Below are 21,687 nucleotides of genomic sequence, written 5' to 3'. Positions count from 1 at the left end.
AAATTAGGCAGGTGTACCAGTTTCTTTGGCTCTTCAGTGTTTATGTACATAAACATACCGTTAGCGTGTTAGGTTTGTAAGGGCAGACTCTTTATTGGTAACTGAGAACAGTGTGTAGACTAATAATTGTAGCTATTGGGAGTATCACTATAGTAATTAAGAAATTTTTATTTGATATTTGTGGCAAGAGCTTATGGGACCAAACTGTTGAGGTCATCGGTCCCTAAGTAATTAAGAGTAGCACATATTTAGGTTGGTCTGTTCCCCCAAGTGGCAAGAGGAAGTCATTAATGCTTAACTATATATGACGGTAGTATCTGTTCCCGAAAGAACAATTACTGTTGATGACCACGCAGCTTTGCTAGAATGAAATGATAATTATATAGACACCCTAGGTGCAAAGAGGCGTTGATATACTTCATTGGGGACATGTTGAAAATGTGTGCCCCGACTGGGACTCGAACCCGGGATCTCCTGCTTATATAGCAGACGCTCTATCCATCTGAGCCACCGAGGGCACAGAGGATAGTGCGCCTGTAGGGACTTATCTCTGGCACGCCTGCCGTGAGGCCCACATTCCAAACATGTCCACACCACTACGTTTCCTCGGTTGCTCAGACAGATAGAGCGTCTGCCATGTATGAAGAGGATCCCGGGTTCGAGTCCTGGTCGGGGCACCCATTTTCAACATGTCCCCAATGAAGTATATCAACGCCTCTTTACAGCTAGGGTGTCCATTTCATTATCATTTCATTAATGCTTATTTATCCCTGGGCAGCAGGTCAGGTCTTGAAGTGTAGATGCCTGAACACACAACAGTTAGTGTATACTGCCTGGCGTATTCCACTGACAGTGGTGCAGTTACGACTGTGCAGAAAACATCAGGTAGTAAATTATGTGACGTGTTTGTGGGCAAACATACATAGAGCAAAACCCAATAACACACTAAAGGGGGTACGTATTGAGGTATCAATGACCACAATATTTGCACCTATCCCGCTAACGCTATAAATATGGGACTCAGGTGCACTGTCTCTGGACTTTCAACAGATATTTGCAGCTTCCTTCTTGCAATATATAGCTGGAATTAGTCTGTTCAAACAGTGTTCATTAGCCTCTCATGCGACGCCCAGTTTTACCAGAAGGCATCGGATTGTGTTTCGTTGCAAAGAAAATGATTGTTAAATCGTAATTTTATAGTCCGAAATTAGTCTAGTACGATATTCGTTTTATCCGACTTGTATTAACAGGGACAATATGACACGAATAATGACGTAGAATTCCATCACCGACGGAGCTGCTACATGGCTGTAGCGGTTATCACGGCCCAGAGTGCTTCTGTCGCTGCTGATGTCCTATTTATTCTTCGTAATTTATTGAACGCAGTCCTACAAAGATACAAGCATAATGTACAAATGTGTATGAACAGAATCCAGGAAAGAATCACGATCATGAACAGTTCGTGAATGCAGGACGAAGATGCTTCACGTGTGTACATCGCGATTTGGTAAACGTCCCTATTGAAACGCCTCCTCGTAACTCTGTAGACCGCTGTCGTTTCTGCCTACAACCGTCAGCACTTCGCAGCTGAAGGCTCTCAAAAGCGCTGCCGAAGTTCAGGAATTTTCTTAATTTGACTTCACTGTAAGAGTGTCTCGGCAGTAAGGAATGAACGTATTAGATATTCGAACATGAAGCGGCGTTTTTTCACGTATTATCTCTTGAGCTTTGTGTCGTAGAATGATAAATTTGTGTAGCTACATTCAGTGTTGTATGTGGTTACTGTCAGCTGTTGGTAGCAAACGAGTAGCAAATTTTAAAGTCATGTGTGATGCGGCAGTTTTCATGTTCTCTGTGTGTTTGGTGTCATTTCTCCTGAGCTGTGACAGGTAGTTAAAATTACAATGAAATGAATACCCCTAGCTGCATACAGGCGTTGATATAAGTCAACTGGGACAGTTGAACATGTGTGCCCGACCGGGACTCGAACCCGGGATCTCCTGTTTACATGGAAGACACTCTAGCCATCTGAACCAACGAGGACAAACAGGATAGTGCGACTGCAGGGACTTATCTCTGGCACGCCTCTAGTGAGACCCACATTCTCAACTTATTGGGCCGCGCTATATTCATAGTGCCCTTGCTCATTATTACTCGCGGCTTTTTTCCCGATTCCCGTAAGTGCATACGCACAGAAGAAGATGGTCAAACGTCCCGTGAGACTTAACTATATGAAAATATATGTAAATGGTATGTATTATTTCGGACATGTCCGAAAGAACGGATACCATCTTCATATATACACAGATAGGAAGTTGGTTCGTACCTCCACAGCTATTGTTGTCTTACAGTAAGGAGTATGATAGAGTGGTTTAGGACGAGATGTGGAACACACACACACACACACACACACACATACGTCGATACATCCACTTGCATAATATATACGGATTCCACCAAGCCGTGTTCTTTTGTAGATGACAGTAGAAAAACTTCACTTTCTGTGTGAAACACATCAATCTGTACCACTTCACACGCACTGTGCTTTAATTTATACATTTTAAGCCAATATCTGCTTTTATTTATTTCTAGGAAGCCATTTAGTATTATCTGTCGAGCACTTTACAGCAGAGACAACGCGTACGTAATGAGAAACTCCACTGACTTCAGTATGGGAATCTTTTCCACTTTTACTCATCCTAAGTCAACGATTTGTTTAGAAGCCGCCTACGCGAATATCTCTGTCATTATCAGCCTCACCATATAATCGGTTGCCCAGCATATTCCTGCTTCATCTTCGATTTGACTCATTCAGAATAATATTTACTGCTTTTACTCTCTGAATGACGTATTCTTTTACGAGCAAATGTTCTGAATTATGCTTTTATCCATTCCTCGCATCGGCCTTAGAGATTTTGTCGTATTTTTACCTGCCCCTACATATATCGTCTTTATTCACAACATTCACGCATCATCCGAAGACTTAAGCCGCTCCGTAGATTGAAAAGCCGGATATGACGATGAGCTGAATAGCTTAATTTCTCTGCCCAAGAGCCTATGCATGTAGGTTGTGGATCAGTTGTCGAGTATAAGCGCCATTGGTTTGCCATATCAGGCTTTAACTTGTTAATGAAGCCTTAAACCTACATTGCACTAAAGCTTACTAAGCCATTCTGGCAATGATGACCCACTAATTGTATCCGATGATCTCCGTCCATCACAGAGTAAAGCTTAATAACGAGAGTTACAAACCACTCTAAATTAATAGACATTTCGTGAACACATTATGGACATGTAAACAACGGCACGAAGTACCTACCGAATTCAACATCTATAAAGAGAAAGGGTGGATCACTTATAACGTATACTGCAAATATTTCGATAATGGAAGATGCATTTGATATGCGGATTTCACAGACTGGAATGTTAGGAAGGGGCCCTTCTTTGCATCCCACATGCTGTGTTCAAATGGTTCAAATGGCTCTTAGCACTACGGGACTTAACTACTGAGGTCATCAGTCCCCTAGAACTTAGAACTACTTAAACCTAACTAACCTAAGGACATCACACACATCCATGCCCGAGGCAGGATTCGAACCCGCGACTGTAGCGGTCACGCGGTTCCAAAAGGACGCACTTAGAACCGCACGGCCACACCGGCCGACCATGCGGTGTATTATGAGTTTAAAATGTGTATATATTTATAAAAGGTGCAATTATTTAGAGTGGGACAATGCCCGTTAAAAGTAACACAATCAAAGTAGACTAAATTAGAATTCAAAGATGTTTGTTGCAGGTGCCCAGCGCAATAAGTTTATGAGGATTGTAGTTTAAAAAGTGTAAATACCAACAGTTATATGTCCCATGTGGTAGCACAAACGACAGTGAATTTCACATTAGCGTGTATGTTCAGCACTGCACAGATGTTGATGGGTCTCTGGGGGTGTTGTGTTGTTCAATGCGACATTGCCTAGATCAAACAGGAGACAAAGGTGAATGCAGTACTTCTGTGTGGCCTGAAACGTAATGTACCAATGTACCCTCAAAGCAAGTGCTCAGAATGACCACCGCCAGCGTCAATACAAGCTTGCAGTCTTCTCTGCAATGTTGCTTCACACGTTCTAGCACTTCAGAGGAAATTACAGAGCAGACAGCAGTAATACGCAGTTCCTTTTTCTCTGTACTTACTGAGGAGGATGAAGTGTTTGAAGAGACTTTTATTGAGATACGTTTCAACGTACATGATACACTAACGAACAGCACGTTTCTAACATTTACCATAAACCATGAACGTATCCGCTTTTTTCGTTTTGGGATATACCATCTCCCATGAACGTCCTACTACGTCCACTTTAACACAACAACTGACAAGACTGTCGCAATGCCGTAGCTGTGCACACGACAAAATGTAAACAAACATACCGTCGTCGCCCAGCATCTGAGTAATAGGATGCAACGAATAGCTGTCAGTGTTAGCCGTGTGAACAATATGATGATTCGTACTTGGAGTAGCTTCCTGCAACAAACACCATCGACATTCTCTATTAAGTTACTTTTATGATTTTACTGTCAGTAAGTACCGTCCGTCATAAAAATCTGTGACTTTTGTAAATTGAGTGTTGGTAACATGGAGCTGCACATTATGTGTCCAAATGGTTCAAATGGGTGAGATGTATAGAGAGCTGCTGGCAAGAGTAACAGTCACACGTCCTCCATATTGAAATAGGTCACCACAGAACAGGAAATATGTACTACCATTGTCTCGTCGATGTTGTTGTTGTTGTTGTGGTCTTCAGTCCTGAGACTGGTTTGATGCAGCTCTCCATGCTACTCTATCCTGTGCAAGCTTTTTCATCTCCCAGTACCTACTGCAACCTACATCCTTCTGAATCTGCTTAGTGTATTCATCTCTTGGTCTCCCTCTACGATTTCTACCCTCCACGCTGCCCTCCAGTACTAAATTGGTGATCCCTTGATGCCTCAGAACATGTCCTACCAACCGATTCCTTCTTCTGGTCAAGTTGTGCCACAAACTTCTCTTCTCCCCAATCCTATTCAATACTTCCTCATTAGTTATGTGATCTACCCATCTAATCTTCAGCATTCCTCTGTAGCACCACATTTCGAAAGCCTCTATTCTCTTCTTGTCCAAACTATTTATCGTCCATGTTTCACTTCCATACATGGCTACACTCCATATGAATACTTTCAGAAATGACTTCCTGACAAATCAATACTGGATGTTAACAAATTTCTCTTCTTCAGAAACGCTTACCTTGCCATTGCCAGCGTACATTTTATATCCTCTCTACTTCGACCATCATCAGTTATTTTGCTCCCCAAATAGCAAAACTCCTTTACTACTTTAAGTGCCTCATTTCCTAATCTAATTCCCTCAGCATCACCCGACTTAATTAGACTACATTCCATTATCCTTGTTTTGCTTTTGTTGATGTTCATCTTATATCCTCCTTTCAAGACACTGTCCATTCCATTCAACTGCTCTTCCAAGTCCTTTGCTGTCTCTGACAGAATTACAATGTCATCGGCGAACCTCAAAGTTTTTATTTCTTCTCCATGAATTTTAATACCTACTCCGAATTTTTCTTTTGTTTCCTTTACTGCTTGCTCAATATACAGATTGAACAACATCGGGGAGAGGCTACAACCCTGTCTTACTCCCTTCCCAACCACTGCTTCCCTTTCATGTCCCTCGACTCTTATAACTGCCATCTGGTTTCTGTACAAATTGTAATTAGAATTTGAAAGAGAGTATTCCAGTCAACATTGTCAAAAGCTTTCTCTAAGTCTACAAATGCTAGAAACGTAGGTTTCCCTTTCCTTAATCTTTCTTCTAAGATAAGTCGTAAGGTCAGTATTGCCTCACGTGTTCCGGTGTTTCTACGGAATCCAAACTGATCTTCCCCGAGGTTGGCTTCTACTAGTTTTTCCATTCGTCTGTAAAGAATTCGTGTTAGTATTTTGCAGCTGTGACTTATTAAGCTGATAGTTCGGTAATTTTCACATCTGTCAACACCTGCTTTCTTTGGGATTGGAATTATTATATTCTTCTTGAAGTCTGAGGGTATTTCGCCTGTTCCATACATCTTGCTCACCAGATGGTAGAGTTTTGTCAGGACTGGCTCTCCCACGGCCGTCAGTAGTTCCAATGGAATATTGTCTACTCCGGGGGCCTTGTTTCGACTCAGGTCTTTCAGTGCTCTGTCAAACTCTTCACGCAGTATCATATCTCCCATTTCATCTTCATCTACATCCTCTTCCATTTCCATAATATTGTCCTCAAGTACATCGCCCTTGTGTAGTAAGTAACGTAAAAGAGACCCCTAAAATAAGGCTTGTCGTTCAAATGGCTCTGAGCAGTGTGGGACTCATCATCTGACGTCATCAGTCCCCTAGAACTTAGAACTACTTAAACCTAACTAACCTAAGGACATCACACACATCCATTCCCGAGGCAGGATTCGAACCTGCGACCGTAGCGGTCACGCTGTTCCATACTGAAGCGCCTAGAACCGCTCGGCCAAACAGGCCTAAGGTTTGTCTCCAAGATACCAGCTTTAATAATCAAAGATCACTGTTGTATATGCCCAATGGTATCGCATATCACCATGCTTATTGCTAGGCACTCTCAACGTTTAAGAATGCGATCTGGTAACGTTCGTTGTGCACGCAGGCTCCACATATGGATACATCCGTCTTCATGCTGTATACAGACCCAAAATTTCTCTGAAAAAATCACTTAGAGCCAGTGCTGTGGCCAGCCATGTTGCTGGGTGGAGATGGGTAAATCAATTCTTTTCTGGGATTGGATCAGAACCACTCATCCACTGGAATCAACTTACTCTTTTTGATGACTCACCACTCTCCAATCACTTAATAAGATAAATAAATAGCTAAAACTTGGTTCAAGAATCATAAAAGAAGGTTGTACACATGGAAGAATCCTGGAAATACTAGAAGGTATCAGATAGATTATATAGTGGTAAGACAGAGATTTAGGAACCAGGTATTAAATTGTAAGACATTTCCAGGGGCAGATGTGGACTCTGACCACAATCTATTGGTTATGAGCTGTAGATTAAAACTGAAGAAACTGCAAAAAGGTGGGAATTTAAGGAGATGGGATCTGGACAAGCTGATTAAACCAGAGGTTGTACAGAGTTTCAGGGAGAGCATAAGGGAACAATTGTCACAAAAGGGGGAAAGAAATACAGTAGATGAAGAACGGTTAGCTCTGAGGAATGAAGTAGTGAAGGCAGCAGAGGATCAAGTAGGTAAAAAGACGAGGGCTAGTAGAAATCCTTGGGTAACACAAGAAATATTGAATTTAATTGATGAAAGGAGAAAATATAAAAATGCAATAAATGAAGCTGGCAAAATGGAATATAAACGTCTCAAAAATGAGATCGACAGGAAGTGCAAAATGGCTAAGCAGGCAAGGCTAGAAAACAAATGTAGAGGCTAATCTCATAAGGGGTAAGATAGATACTGCCTCCAGGAATATTAAAGAGACCTTTGGAGAAAAGAGAACCACTTGTATGAATATCAAGAGCTCAGATGGAAACCAGTTCTAAGCAAAGAAGAGAAAGTAGAAAGGTTGAAGGAGTATATAGAGGGTCTATTCAAGGGCGACGTACTTGAGGACAATATTCTGGAAATGGAAGAGAATGTAGATGAAGACGAAGTGGGAGATACAATACTGCGTGAAGAGTTTGACAGAGCACTGAAAGACCTGAGTCGAAACAAGGACCCGGGAGTAGACAACATTCCATTAGAACTACTGACGGCCTTGGGAGAGCCAGTCATGACAAAACTCTACCATCTGGTGAGCAAGATGTATGAGACATGCCAAATACCCTCAGACTTCAAGAAGAATATAATAATTCCAATCTCAAAGAAAGCAGGTGTTGACAGATGTGAAAATTACAAAACTATCAGTTTAATAAGCCACAGCTGTAAAATACTAACGCGAATTCTTTACAGACGAATGGAAAAACTAGTAGAAGCCAACTTTGGGGAAGATCAGTTTGGATTCCGCAGAAATATTGGAACACGTGAGGCAATACTGACCTTACGACTTATTTTAGAAGAAAGATTAAGGAAAGGCAATCCTACGTTTCTAGCATTTGTAGACTTAGAGAAAGCTTTTGACAATGTTGACTGGAATACTCTCTTTCAAATTCTAAAGGTGGCAGGGGTAAAATACAGCGAGCAAAAGGCTATTTACAATTTGTACAGGAAACCATATGCCAGTTATAAGAGTCGAGGGGTATGAGAGGGAAGCAGTGGTTGGGAAGGGAGTGAGACAGGGTTGTAGCCTCTCCACGATGTTATTCAATCTGTATATTGAGCAAGTAGTAAAGGAAACAAAAGAAAAATTCGGAATAGGTATTAAAATCCAAGGAGAAGAAATAAAAACTTTGAGGTTCGCGATGACTTTGTAATTCTGTCCGAGACAGCAAAGGATTTGGAAGAGCAGTTGAATGGAATGGACAGTGTCTTGAAAGGAGGATATAAAATGAACATCAACAAAAGCAAAACGAGGATAATGGAATGTAGTCGAATTAACTCGGGTGATGTTGAGGGAATTAGTCAGGCAATGAGACACTTAAAGTAGTAAAGGAGTTCTGCTATTTGGGGAGCAAAATAACTGATGATGGGCGAAGTAGAGAGGATACAAAATGTAGATTGGCAATGGCAAGAAAAGCGTTTCTGAAGAAGATAAATTTGTTAACATCGTTTACAGATTTAAGCGTCTGGAAGTCGTTTCTGAAAGTATTTGTATGGAGTGTAGCCATGTATGGAAGTGAAACATGGACGATAAATAGTTTGGACAAGAAGAGAATAGAGGCTTTCGAAATGTGGTGCTACAGAAGAATGCTGAAGATTAGATGGGTAGATCACATAACTAATGAGGAGGTATTGAATAGAATTGGGGAGAAGAGGAGTTTGTGGCACAACTTGAGAAGAAGAAGGGACCGGTTGGTAGGACATGTTCTGAGGCATCAAGGGATCACAAATTTAGCGTTGGAGGGCAGCGTGGAGGGTAAAAATCATAGAGGGAGACTGAGAGATGAATACACTAAGCAGATTCAGAAGGACGTAGGTTGCAGTAAGTACTGGGAGATGAAGAAGCTTGCACAGGATAGAGTAACATGGAGAGCTGCATCAAACCAGTCTCAGAACTGAAGACCACAACAACAACAACAATTCACTCTTGTTACTTTTTCATAATTTTATTGAGAAGAAAAGTTCATATAAATACTGATATATAATTTAAATTAAGTTTCTATTTCATAAAATTATTTAGTTTGATAATCACTGCAGTTCCCAGGTCGTGGCTTTCTTGAAGCTGACTGACGGTGTCATGAAACACCTTCCAAATTGAAGGGTTCCTAGGCTTTACAGCAGTGATTGGTTGGTGTTTGGTTTTTCTTTTCATTTCCTTGTATTTCAGCGAGTTCTCTTAAGGCAAAAGCAGACATACTGAAAAATTTAACTGGTTTTTTGGTCTCATCGATAGTTTCCCTTATAGATTCGTGTAGTGTATGTTGCACAATATGATATAAAGAATGTACAAAACGTGGGACATATAGAAGGTTCAAAATCAAGGCAGCAGAGTTAATTTTTAGTATTGTCAGTTATTATGACAGTAATTTTAAACTTAAAATTATATTTGGCTGTAAGATCCTATAGCTAATTTAATATATTTTCTACAATGCGTCTTCTTCAGATGAGTTCCGGTCTAGAGATTATGAGTTTAACTGAATCTTATCACCAACAAAACCTGCTCTGAGTGCATACAAACTAATATTCTTTATATTATTTATGTATTAACCGTTTATGAAAACCGACCATTTAAGGGACACCACAATGTGTTTTCAAGGCAAGCTTCTAATTATATATAATTACAATATTAATGTCTCAGTAATTCCACAACACTTCATAAAATCTTACAACCTCTTTCAGTTTAAAAACAGGAAGACTCTCTCTGGTAAGGCATTAACCATGTAAAAAAGCAACCCTTTGAGATACCCGCACATTGTGCTTTCAAGGAAAGTTTCCAGTTACGTATAATTGTTTTAAAATATGTCTTAGCGATTCCATCACATTTATTAAAAGCTTACAATTCATTTCACTAGTCCGCCTCTGTTAGCTGAGTGGTCAGTGCGACGGAATGTCATACCTAAAGGCCCGGGTTCGATTACTGGATGGGTCAGAGTTTTTCTGCACTCAGGGACTGGGTGTTGTGTTGTCCTTATCATCAACATTTCATCCCCATTCACACGCAAGTCGTCGAAGTGGCATCAACTCGAAAGACTTGCAACAGGCGAACAGTCTACCTGACGGGAGGCCCTAACCACACGGCCTTTCCATTTTATTTATTTCACTCAAACAAACTACAAAATTCTCAAAGAATTAACCATTTGCGAGACAATTTGGCAAAGGTGTACAAATTGCTTTATGTGGCTCTTGATTTGGTGAGCCATTTGTAGAGGTGTTTTCCCTTGGTTGTCACAGGTCCGAGTGTCCTTCCACCCTGTTAGATCAGTGTCGTCTTCTGCAAGGTGTGGCCCTCATGCCACAAAAGTAGAAGACACTGCGGCGTGTGTTAATGGTCGGTTCAATACCACTTGTCCAGAAGTAGTTTTCATAAATACATATGAGAGGGGAATATAAGTCCAGTGGAAAATAGCACAGTGCCTTTGTGAAACCAGAGTCACTTAGCTACCAGGGGCTCATAAAGCAACAGACAGAAGCCAAGGCCTGCAAACTCCACATGGCCATACCAAACCAAAACACAGGAGAGACGCTACAGGGACACAGAACAACTCCAGATGTGACAGATAGACACAGAGGTTAAATCACACAGTTGCTCAACTTAGGCGAACCCCCCCATCCCCCCCCCCCCCCCCAAAAAAAAAAGACTTGCACAGGTCAAGGGTGGTGTTTAAGGATACACACACATAACTCTGAAGATGTCAGGAGAAATCTAGAAAAGAACATGGGGAGGAGGGGGGCTTCAGATTAACTGAATAAATGTGAAACAACTGCCACAAGGTGAAAATATCTGTGCTCATTCTATTAGGCATGCCATCAGTCAGAATTTTGTAACTATAATCATAATTTGTGTCCAGAATTATAGCACTACAGCCATTCCACTGCGTATGAGAAGATAATAAGATCACTAAGCAGTGGAAAATAACCAGGGTGGATGATGATCACCTTGAACCTGTAGTCTTCTTGTTCGGAAAACCAATCGGGTCCCCTTCTGTTGGTTTTAGCAGTCACATGCTAACGCCAATTGCCACTTCCATCTGGCGAGAGCCACTGCATTGGCCATTCTGTGCGCCATACTGCCAATTAAACCTTCTCAAGGCCATCCTCGCTGAAACTGAGCTGTTGCCATGAGGCCAGCACCCCCACATGAACAACAATGTCTCAGAAGCGAACAAACAAAGGACAGATAGACTGCAAGAATTCGAAGCAAACTGAGCTTCATACTCATTTTGTTGACTCAAGATCAAAATTTCATGCTTTATGTTGTGTACATAGTTCGACTTGGACAGCGCGTACACAACTTTCCCAATAGAGTGCGCCCCGCTAAGCACAACAACACAGGCGCAGCTCTCATCTGTCTCCGCACTATGAGATGGCGGTGTCTTAGAGACGGACCAAATTCTGCTTCCGCTGATCTGCGTATTGATATGTAACGCAGCCAATGAGATTGCTGCTAATGTAGAACCTTTTCTCCTCGCGGATCACACTCGCGCAGTGATACCTGAATTCTTGAGGTATTATAATGAGTGTACAGACCTCCGATTAGTCAGTCTGCATTAGTCTGTACCAGTCTGCATTGGTGTACATTAGTCTGTACCAGTCTATAGTCATGTTTCAGTCTGCGCCTCATAATATTATCATATTCCTGTACATAGCCATGAACAGAAATGTATAGACACTTTGTCACGTATCAGAGATGTGTGAGAATGAGATTAATGTACCAAGACCAAAGAAACTTCAGATTGTCAATTGTAAACCGCATCCAGAATCAAGTTGTGCACTGTCTATGTTATTTGTTATTTTAATAAATGTTTGTGAAAATTAATCAAGTTCTGTTTAACGTTGGTCAGCGTCAATCTGCTACTCTAAGCGTGCAAGTGGCATTTCTATCGTCTGACCAAACGACAGAAGATAAACCCACCACGATAAGACCACGAGACATATTGCTGACACTCGCCTACTTCGTTAGAGCGACAAGTCAAATAATCTGATGGTGTGTGTACCGAAGGTCTTACAGTACGCACACCACACTTCATATGCAAAATTCAATAATGTAATGTATGTACCATTTATGTTACAGTGAACGACTTCCCCCCAAGCTGAATTCAAACGAAGAGCAGTGAGTCAAAGAGTAAGTCAAACTGCAAGCTGAATCAGTGAGCAATGTTACTGGACTGTGAGCATCTATAGCCTAACTAAACTGATATGAGTATAGTTACATCAGGTAGTGGGAATACACCAGAAGCAACTATAGCCTACAGATCCTCAGAGCTAGTCTGATGGCCACATCATCAGAGCAGTGAGCCCACCAGGCTGGGTGATCTCTGCTGTCACCTCCCTGCAGCACGTTCTATGACCACAGCCTGTCCACTCCGAATGCTTCTGCTTGACCAAGCCGTTCCCCAGCGCAACATACTCAAGTGAGTACAACGACCTCTAATCTGTGTGTTGTGGCCGTGTCGCCTTGCAATCCACTCCGTGCAGAGTCAGGAGAAGTGATCGCTACTGGGAGGTGGGAGACAGTAGCTTGAAACCAGGTGCTGAGAGCCAAGTCCCGGGAGCCAGGCACTGGGAGCCAGGCACTGGGAGCCAAGAGCGAAGCGTCTCATAACTCACCTGCGATTTTCTCCATGGTGAGTCAGGACTGGTAGGGGAGCCAGGCGGTTCCACTGCACAGATCATCATATCCTGCGGCGAAGTGGTGAATGGGCCAAGATGGCAGCTGTTACAAAACTGTCTTCTTAAATCAAAAGCAGAAATGAAAGCAAAGAAGTGTTTTTTTTTTGTTACTGAAGGGGTCTAAGTTAGTGTTCCTTCTTTCTACATCATACATCTACATGACTACTCTGCAATTCACATTTAAGTGCTTGGCAGAGAGTTTGTCGAACCACAATCATACTATCTCTCTACCATTCCACTCCCGAACAGCGCGCGGGAAAAACGAACACCTAAACCTTTCTGTTCGAGCTCTGATTTCTCTTATTTTATTTTGATTATCATTCCTACCTATGTAGGTTGGGCTCAACAAAATATTTTCGCATTCGGAAGAGAAAGTTGGTGACTGAAATTTCGTAAATAGATCTCACAACGACGAAAAAGTCTTTGCTTTCTGTTTGGTTTACAGCTGACAAAATTTGTTCACAACAGTATACAAATATATACACAACACAATGTTTATAGTGTATTTTTTGCAGCTTAATCTCTGTTGAAGTTACTAATTCAGCATATTGGGTGGGAAACTATTGTGGCAGCCTGTCCTAGAATTATCATTCTGCACACTGGTGTCTCTGTATAGGCTATTCGGATCACAAGAGTTACCACTCATATTTCTGAGTCACTGAGCGCTCACTCCGTGAAAGGATCTAGCTTTTTGAATCAGTTCAGGAGTGGCTCGCCCATCTTCTCACTGGGCACTGTTTCCATAGGTGTGTCAATGGTAGCCTTAGTAATTGCCATCCTGATGGTCTTGGTGCTCCGGATATCCTCAAACTGTCTGAATGGACATTTTTCCTGCTGCAAAGAAGTCCATTTAATGACTTAATGAACGTGAAATGGATGTTGACTGAGCAAACAATATGTCTATCCTCCTGAGCATTGGTCATGTAGGGTTTTTGAGATCATGCATGATGTTGAGTATGGCCCTCCTGAGCCCACAGATGCAATTTTCTCACGACAGTCATGAGATCCCGACCAATAGTTTGAGCAATAGCGTGGAACCACAAACCACAGTCTTGATAGGTCACGACCTTTCGAGTGAAATGCCTTGTAGCAAACACCCTGCAACCAACGTCGAAAGGGTCCAGGCCGCAGGAGGGAGCGGTATGGCCTGAACAACCTTTTCTTCTCATTCATAGGTAGTGTCATCATTCTGGATAAAACAGTGGATTAATGCAAGTCTGCATCTACCTTGCAGTAGGCGTGTGTGGATCTAAGAGCTGAGAGTAGCAGGATGAGTGTACTGTACTCCATCAGCCACAAACTCCTCGTGTCAGGAATCTGCGAAACCACCTCGAACCTACTGTTCGTATCATTGATCTGCAACTGAGAAACCTAGCAAAGGTTGCCACGGCACTGGAGTTGCTTCTTAATTCTCTTAGCTGCGGCAGAATCGATGTGTTGCGTGCACTTTACCAGATGCAACCTTGAGTACAACTCCCAGGAACTACTTAAACTACATCTATAACTAGCCAATCATTTTAAATCCGGGGCCTGGGACTAGATTGATGGTGTTACCTGGGTGACCGCCGATTCTGCACATAAATATCTAAATTCTCTCGTCTCTCTAACAAACCATCGCTGGAGGCCCCATTCAATACTGTCACCAATCTCGCGGACATTGATCTGACTGGGGATGTAGTTTCTGTCCTGGAGAAGGGACTTAATTTTGCTCCCATACCTAGGTTCACGCCAGCAGCGGACATTGTCAGTGGAGTTGAACAGGTTGCTGCGTGACTACCGCCTGAAGCAGCTGAAGAAGTATGCCGGGAAACCTGCCTTGCTCTGACGAGAACTAAACCGATGAAGTCCAATATTACCAGTAGGGAGGGGGCATCCATTCGAGACCTGAGACAGAGCCCTGAGATTGTGGTCTTACCAGCTGACAAAGACAATGCTACGGTTGTTCTTTTCGATAAGGACTACATTGAGAGATGCAGAGACTGCTAAATGACGAATCTTACAGGAAGATCAACGCTGACCCCACAATGAAGGTGGAGAAGAAGATTAGGGCAATTCTCAAGGACCCGGATTTACCAGAGGGTGTCGCCAAGAAATTGACACCTGAAGGACCTGTACAGCCAAGACTTTATGGACTCCCTGAAGTCCACAAGGAAGGGTTGCATTACGCCTAATTGTCAGCAGCATTAGGGCACCTACGTACTTGCTGGCCAAATACGTGGCAGCATTACTAAGCCCTTATTTGGGTAAATGCCCTCATCACGTACGTAATTCTGTGGATTTCGTAAAACGTCTCGACAACTTCAAGCTGAAAGACTCAGATATCCTGGTGAGTTTTGACGTTGTTTCATTCTTCACCAGGGTGCCTCTTCGAGAGTCAGTTGAGCTTATTGCACAGAAATCTGACGAGAAGACGTCCGATCTTTTGAGGCACGTTCTGACCTCCACGTATTTTCTCTTTAATGGAGAATATTACGAACAAACAGAAGGAGTCGTAATGAGGAACCCACTCTCGCCTGTGGTCGCGAATTTCTATATGGAGTACTTCGAGGCGGAAGCTTTGGCGTTATCCACATGGAAACCTACTTGTTTTCTCTGTTATATGGATGACACGTTCGTGATCTGGTCCCATGGAAGGGACAAGCTCGTGGCCTTCCTTACACACGTGAACTCCATACATCCGAATATGAAATTCACTATGGAGAACGAAGCGAAGGAAGTTCACCATTCCTGGACGTCATGGACACAAGAAGAGCGGATGACACTAAGGGCCACGGGGTATACAGGATGAAATCGAACACCAACCTGCATTTGCATTTTAATAGCTGCCACCATCCTTCGTAGAGGAATGGGGTGCTAAAAGCACTGGTGCACAGGGCGTGCACCATCTCTGACAAAGAGAGTCTGCCTCATGAGGTCGAACACCTCAAAACTGTGTTCCTGAAAAACGGGTACTCTGAATGGCAGATCAGACGCGCTCTGCGCCCCACCTCTACAGTACAACGTGTGGAGATGGAAGATGTCACGGAGGAAGAGATATCTACTGCCTATGTACTGTATACTGGCGCACTATCGGGGAAAATAGGACGAATATTGAGGGAACACCGAGTTGGAACTGTCTTTTACCCACCCAATAAAACACGAGCATTATTGGGAAGTCTCAAAGATAATCTCGCTTTGCGGAAGGCCGGCATATACCAGATTCCGTGTCAGTGTGGGAAGACTTGTACTGGACAGACAGTGCGCACCATCGAAGATCGTTAGCGAGAACATCAGAGGCACACTCGATTTGGGTACCCCGACAAGTCGGCGGTCGCAGAGCACTATTTCTCTGAAAATCACGAAATGTACTACCTACATACCAGGGTCTTGGCACAGACATCTAAATAGTGGGACAGCGTCGTTAGAGAGGCTATCGACATTTGTACCTGGCACGGACTCATCAACCGAGATTGCGGCTAAAACCTCAGCAAGGCATGGGGACCAGCATTGAGACTAATTAAAAAGACACTCAGCAAAGAAAATGAACGAACGACCAAGACGGACGAAGCAATTACACCGACCCCTCCACAGACGCCGACGCCAGCGTCTCAGCAACTGCCGACGCACGACCCCGGGCGCGAACTGCGCAGACAACGCAACACAGTGGGAGGGGATTTAAGACGGCAGCCCGCCCTCAGGAGCTGAGTTCGTCAGCACACCTGACGATGGTGGCATGTCTGATCGCCGAAATATTGTTCCCGTTAGACACTATGGACTAGCAGTACACCTGATGACTGTTCGATTAGAGTAGAATTGTGTTCAGTGATGAGTCCCGCTGAGAAATGAGCCCTGATGGCCTACGAAGCTGTGTCTGGAGATCATCCAGAAAGCGGTGGGATACCGACTTGACTGTTACCCGCCATATGGCCTTAGAACCAAGAGTTATAATCTGGTGTGCTATGTCTTTCCTTAGCAGAACCCCATTGGTTGTCATCTGCAGCACACCTACAGCACAATGGTTCGTCGACGATATTCTACGCCCGCACATAGTGAGAGTTTCTAGTGCTCGACTTCGTGCTTCCCAAAGTCCACCTTAGCCAGCGAGGTCACTGGGTCTCTCCTCAGTTGAGATAGTTTGGAGCACTATGGGCAAGGCGCTCCAACCAGCTCAGGATGTTGATGATCTAACGCAACAATTGGACAGAATCTGTCACAGTATCCCTCACGAGGATCAATGCCAAGCTGTATAATTGTTTGCATCAGACCCAGACATGCTGAATTTGTGAAGCTCTTTCTGTTCATAAATGCATCCAACGTTTCGAAGTGATCGTTCTTATGTCTGCACATGTACACTCTTTGACATAAAACTTGACCGGCGGCCGGCCGCTTCAGAGGCTAAGTCCGCGCCGATCGCGACATGGGACAAAAAAACTGGCCAACTCGCTAATTCTCTAAGTCCGGTTATCTGCACAATCTGGCAACACTGTAGACTGCGGCACTTCCTGGAGGAAAACTTGTCCCATGATAGAGAAACTCTACGCTGATTACGCCTGTGGTCTAGCGGTAGCGTGCGTCGTTTCTGTTCATAATGTCAGTGGATCGAGAGCAGCTGGCATAAAATATTTTTATAGCCTCTTCTGTCTGAATGCTGAAGACGTGAATGTAATGGTGGCGCAGATTCAATCTATTTCGCTTTTTGACTCACCGATATCAAAATTTTATCCAGTAACGATTTTGCGGCAGATTTCCTGCAGACTGTCCTCCTCTGGACGCCGTATGCGGCAAAGCTCCAGGATCCATTTGCTGGCTACTGGCAGCGGCCGTGGCGACAGCAGCGGCGCTGCACTCCCCCGTTCTTTATCGAAAGCGCCTGCTACCGCTCATCGCTTTTGATGATTTAAAACGCTTTATTATTAAATGTTGCTCCACAGAAAATTTCTACAATTTCCATTCACGCTCAAAAGCAACGGAGACAGACGCCCTGATTAGTAGGCGGGTATTATATAACATTAATCGGCAAGAGCTGAGTATGGCCCGAAATTAATTTTATAGACTGGGACGAAATGAAACCACCTCACTACATTCGATGAATTTATAAATGCTTCATACCTCGTTTCTTTTCCTTCCAAACTCAATTATTTGTGCAACTTTTGGTCAATGTTTGGATGTTTTCGTCAAGCCAGAGTGAGCGTCTGTGGTGTAAAGTGTATTACAGTTCTTGTTTCATTCCTTATGGTAAGTCTATGCGATAAACTGTGTGAATACCTTGCAATGCATGCTCTGTAGCAGTGCAGGAACACTGCACATTTGGAGTTCATGAAGTATTTATTGTTGATCGGAAGTGGTAGTTAAGGTCATCAGATTTAAACCAGAAAAATTTGTCGTTTTGAAGGTTTCAGAGAACGGAAAGGAATTGCTAACGCCGGTGTTAGGAAACGTCTACAGTTAAATGCTACTGCAAAAATTTAGAAGAAGGGAACTATATTAATGAACATGTGCACTTCATAAACAACCTTCTGACATGTTAGATCTATATGACGAACAAAGCTCAAATTTATATCGTTGACAGTCGGTTTGAATCTTTTCAGGGTCTGTTTTACAGTGAAGCACCTTGGAATTTGCAAAGCAGAAATCCATGATATTAACTTAATTTACTAAGTCGAAATCGAACGAAGATTGATGTTTAAAGGCATTCTTCAGATTTCGCATAAGAAATTTTTACTAGCAGTTTGCAACTCCATTAATTAAAATGGAAAATAAAAGCTTGTAGTCAGCGGCTTCTACCGTGATTCGAACTGCTATGTCTTGTAGTACAAGCACTGCAACGCACAAGGGAACCTCTTTTTTTTTTTTTTTCAGTTTTGTACTTTTCTGATATATTTTCACTCAAATTTCACACATCAATACATAAGACTCATTTTCCAGTCTCTTTCTTTCAAAGGTTACATCAGAAAAGTTGCATCCTTCAGTCATAATTTAATAAATATTGTGTGCACTCATACAATACACCACTGATGAACCCCAAATCACCTCAGCACATTCCAATTAAAAAGACTTTTCACGTACAGCAATAATTTCAAAATTATTTTCTAATCATCTGCACAAAATAAAAATTGTGCTAATGTGATCATTTACAAAATTACTTCCTGTAAGTAATTATATTCAGATTGGCCGATTTTAAAAGAAATCATTACTGCTGTCATAAAATAACAACCTTTACAATTAACTGTAACTAATGTGACAAATAATAGTGCTTGTATGCCACAAATTCTAAAACAGAAGGATACTTTCAGTCAGTTGTGACAAGTGCTTGAAACAAAGACCATAACTTCTCAAATGTTACGCTGTACAATCAGACAAAGTGCTTTGATTGCTGTCATATAAGCTGTCTTGCATTCTGCTAAGAAAATACATGTTGATAACTGCACAGCTTTGTATCTTTACCGTACAACCTGTATTCATGTAAATGTATGCCGAGTTTTTTGGAGCAATTATGCAATAAATAAAGTATGAGAATCACACAAATATGAGATGAAACTGGTTAATAAAACTATCACAACACCAATTAAATAATACACCACAATGATCATCAGAAATTAAAAGAATGTGAACAACTATCTTGATAAGCTATTAGCTGAAACTTAACGAGTTCATGACAATCTTTACATAATGCAAACAGTGCAAATTTAGAGGAGCACTTATTAATTTCAGTGTAAAGTAGGCAGCAAATCAAGACAGTGTTACAGTCATGTGAATAACTCCATGATCAGGTAAAGTCTTCTTTTCTCCTACTGGTCGTCATCTTCAATTGAAACATTACCACTGTCATTGATTATTTCCTTGAAAGTATCAACCAAGGTCTTAGTTTCTTCCAACATCGCTTCACACACTTCTTTCTCCTCCTCCAGAATAGATATCTTCTGGTGCAATAACTCGTTCTCCTTTAAAGCATCCTCAAGAGCTACACGCCTCCTCTCTGCCAGTACCTTCCAGTAATTTTCACTGGGTTCCTCTGTGGAGGTTAGGTCTTCTGCAGAGATAAGTTCTTTTTCTGGGTCTGTCTGTACACTCTTGTTGCAGAGCTTCTTCTTTTTTAAATTCTGGTCCTTTTCACTGACATTCTTAATTTTCGAGTTGTCTTTTCCCGAAGAAGGCATCTCTCTTCCAGGGCCAACAAGGTTTTCCTTATCCCTGGCTGCAGGCTGAAGTACGTGTAATGATTTCCTCGCATTTTTCAGATTTTCCTGTTGGTCAGCATTTTTTGTGGACGAAGCACTTGCTGATCCTGTCTTCATTATAGAGATGTTTACAAAGAATTCTCTGAGGAAAGCTCCAAATCGAGGTGCAGATACTCGTATTAACACATCAGCTAACACAATGTAAACAACTTTCTGCACCACATTCAACACAATCCGCCACAAGTTTCCAGCTGAGCTAACGACACACTGGCTGCCAGAGGCGGAATATAGTCACTGCGATGTTGCCTGAGCCTCAAAACGCAACCTTAAACACACGAACAGAGGAGGTGGAGATTACTGTTTTAACGTCCCGTCGACAACGATGTCATTAGAGACGGAGCACAAGCTCGGATTAGGGAAGGATGGGGAAGGAAATCGGCCGTGCCCTTCCTAAGGAACCATCCCGGCATTTGCCTGAAGCGATTTAGGGAAATCATTGAAAACCTAAATCAGGATGGCCGGGCGCGGGATTGCACCGTCGTCCTCCCGAATGCACACACAAACAGGTGTTACTTATGTGAAGAACGCTGTTCTTGGAGTCCAGAAATTAAATATACTTTCTAATTGTGTTATCTTGCAGTGGATTATATCGTACGAGTCTTCGATGTGGAAAACGAATGTCAAGTGAATTTAGCGAGGTAACGCCGACCTACTCCCGGAAGTAAATGCACTATCAGAGTGTTGACAAATACTTGCTACGACGCTGCCATTTCTAGGCTCTCTGACGAGGCAGCTCTTCAGCGAAATGCTTGCCGTGATTCTCCGATACGGTTCTTCAGAGTGGAGACGCGCGCGCACGTTTGGTTTTTATGCGGCGTTCTCCCCTGATGGTTTCTGACGTCGCCTTGTGGGCTATGTATACATATGAGACATTCAATTATCATTAATCTAGAATCATACAAGTTTCAGCTTCCGGTGTGGAAGAAGGCTGTTGACGCCGACATTATATCATTTCAACGTAGGGAAAGCAAAACGGATCATTCAATGTTTCTCATTCAACATAAAGCATGTGAGATAATTTTCCGTAACGTTCATAATCATCTAAAAATACAAACGAAGTAAAAATACACCGGAAGCTTATTCGAATTGAATATAACGCTTTGCACCTCGATGTCGAATTTGTCCACTTGCAATCTTTTGCAGCATACACATAGAATCACCTCGATGTCGAATTTGTCCACTTGCAATCTTTTGCAGCATACACATAGAATGTCATGATTACCACGAGAATGAAGAAATATGTTGGTAAGGATGGAAGCAAGAAGAGACGCAGTCAACAAATATTCTATTCCTCATGGCATTCATTTCATTTGACACGTAAGAAGAGGTAAAGCGGGAATTTACTTTCGTTAACTCGAAAGATATGCCGCACATATTGATAACGAGGAAGTCTGCATCTTCATACGTTTCCACCTTGAAATCTGTGTGCTCTATTATATACTAAGTAGCCCGATCATAGTTTCAGTAATGTTACCCTCTTGTTTCACCC

The 21,687-nt window shown here is 42.4% G+C and overlaps 1 protein-coding gene and 1 non-coding gene across 2 annotated transcripts; both read right to left on the bottom strand.

Annotated features, from left to right (window-relative positions):
* Positions 1-443: 443 nt before the first annotated feature.
* Positions 444-518, bottom strand: Trnai-uau. Its single transcript has one exon. It is a non-coding gene; the product is annotated as a tRNA-Ile (tRNA).
* Positions 519-18,916: 18,398 nt separating this feature from the next.
* Positions 18,917-20,380, bottom strand: LOC124795308 (geminin-like). The gene has a single exon (XM_047259277.1). It carries the CDS (start codon positions 20,253-20,255, stop codon positions 19,749-19,751), a length of 507 nt encoding a protein of 168 aa, XP_047115233.1. The 5' UTR covers positions 20,256-20,380; the 3' UTR covers positions 18,917-19,748.
* Between the last annotated feature and the right edge of the window lie 1,307 nt (positions 20,381-21,687).

This window comes from Schistocerca piceifrons, chromosome 4 (assembly GCF_021461385.2).
Source record: "Schistocerca piceifrons isolate TAMUIC-IGC-003096 chromosome 4, iqSchPice1.1, whole genome shotgun sequence".
Classification (NCBI taxonomy): Eukaryota; Metazoa; Arthropoda; class Insecta; order Orthoptera; family Acrididae; genus Schistocerca; species Schistocerca piceifrons.
This window is presented reverse-complemented; position numbering and strand designations above follow the sequence as displayed.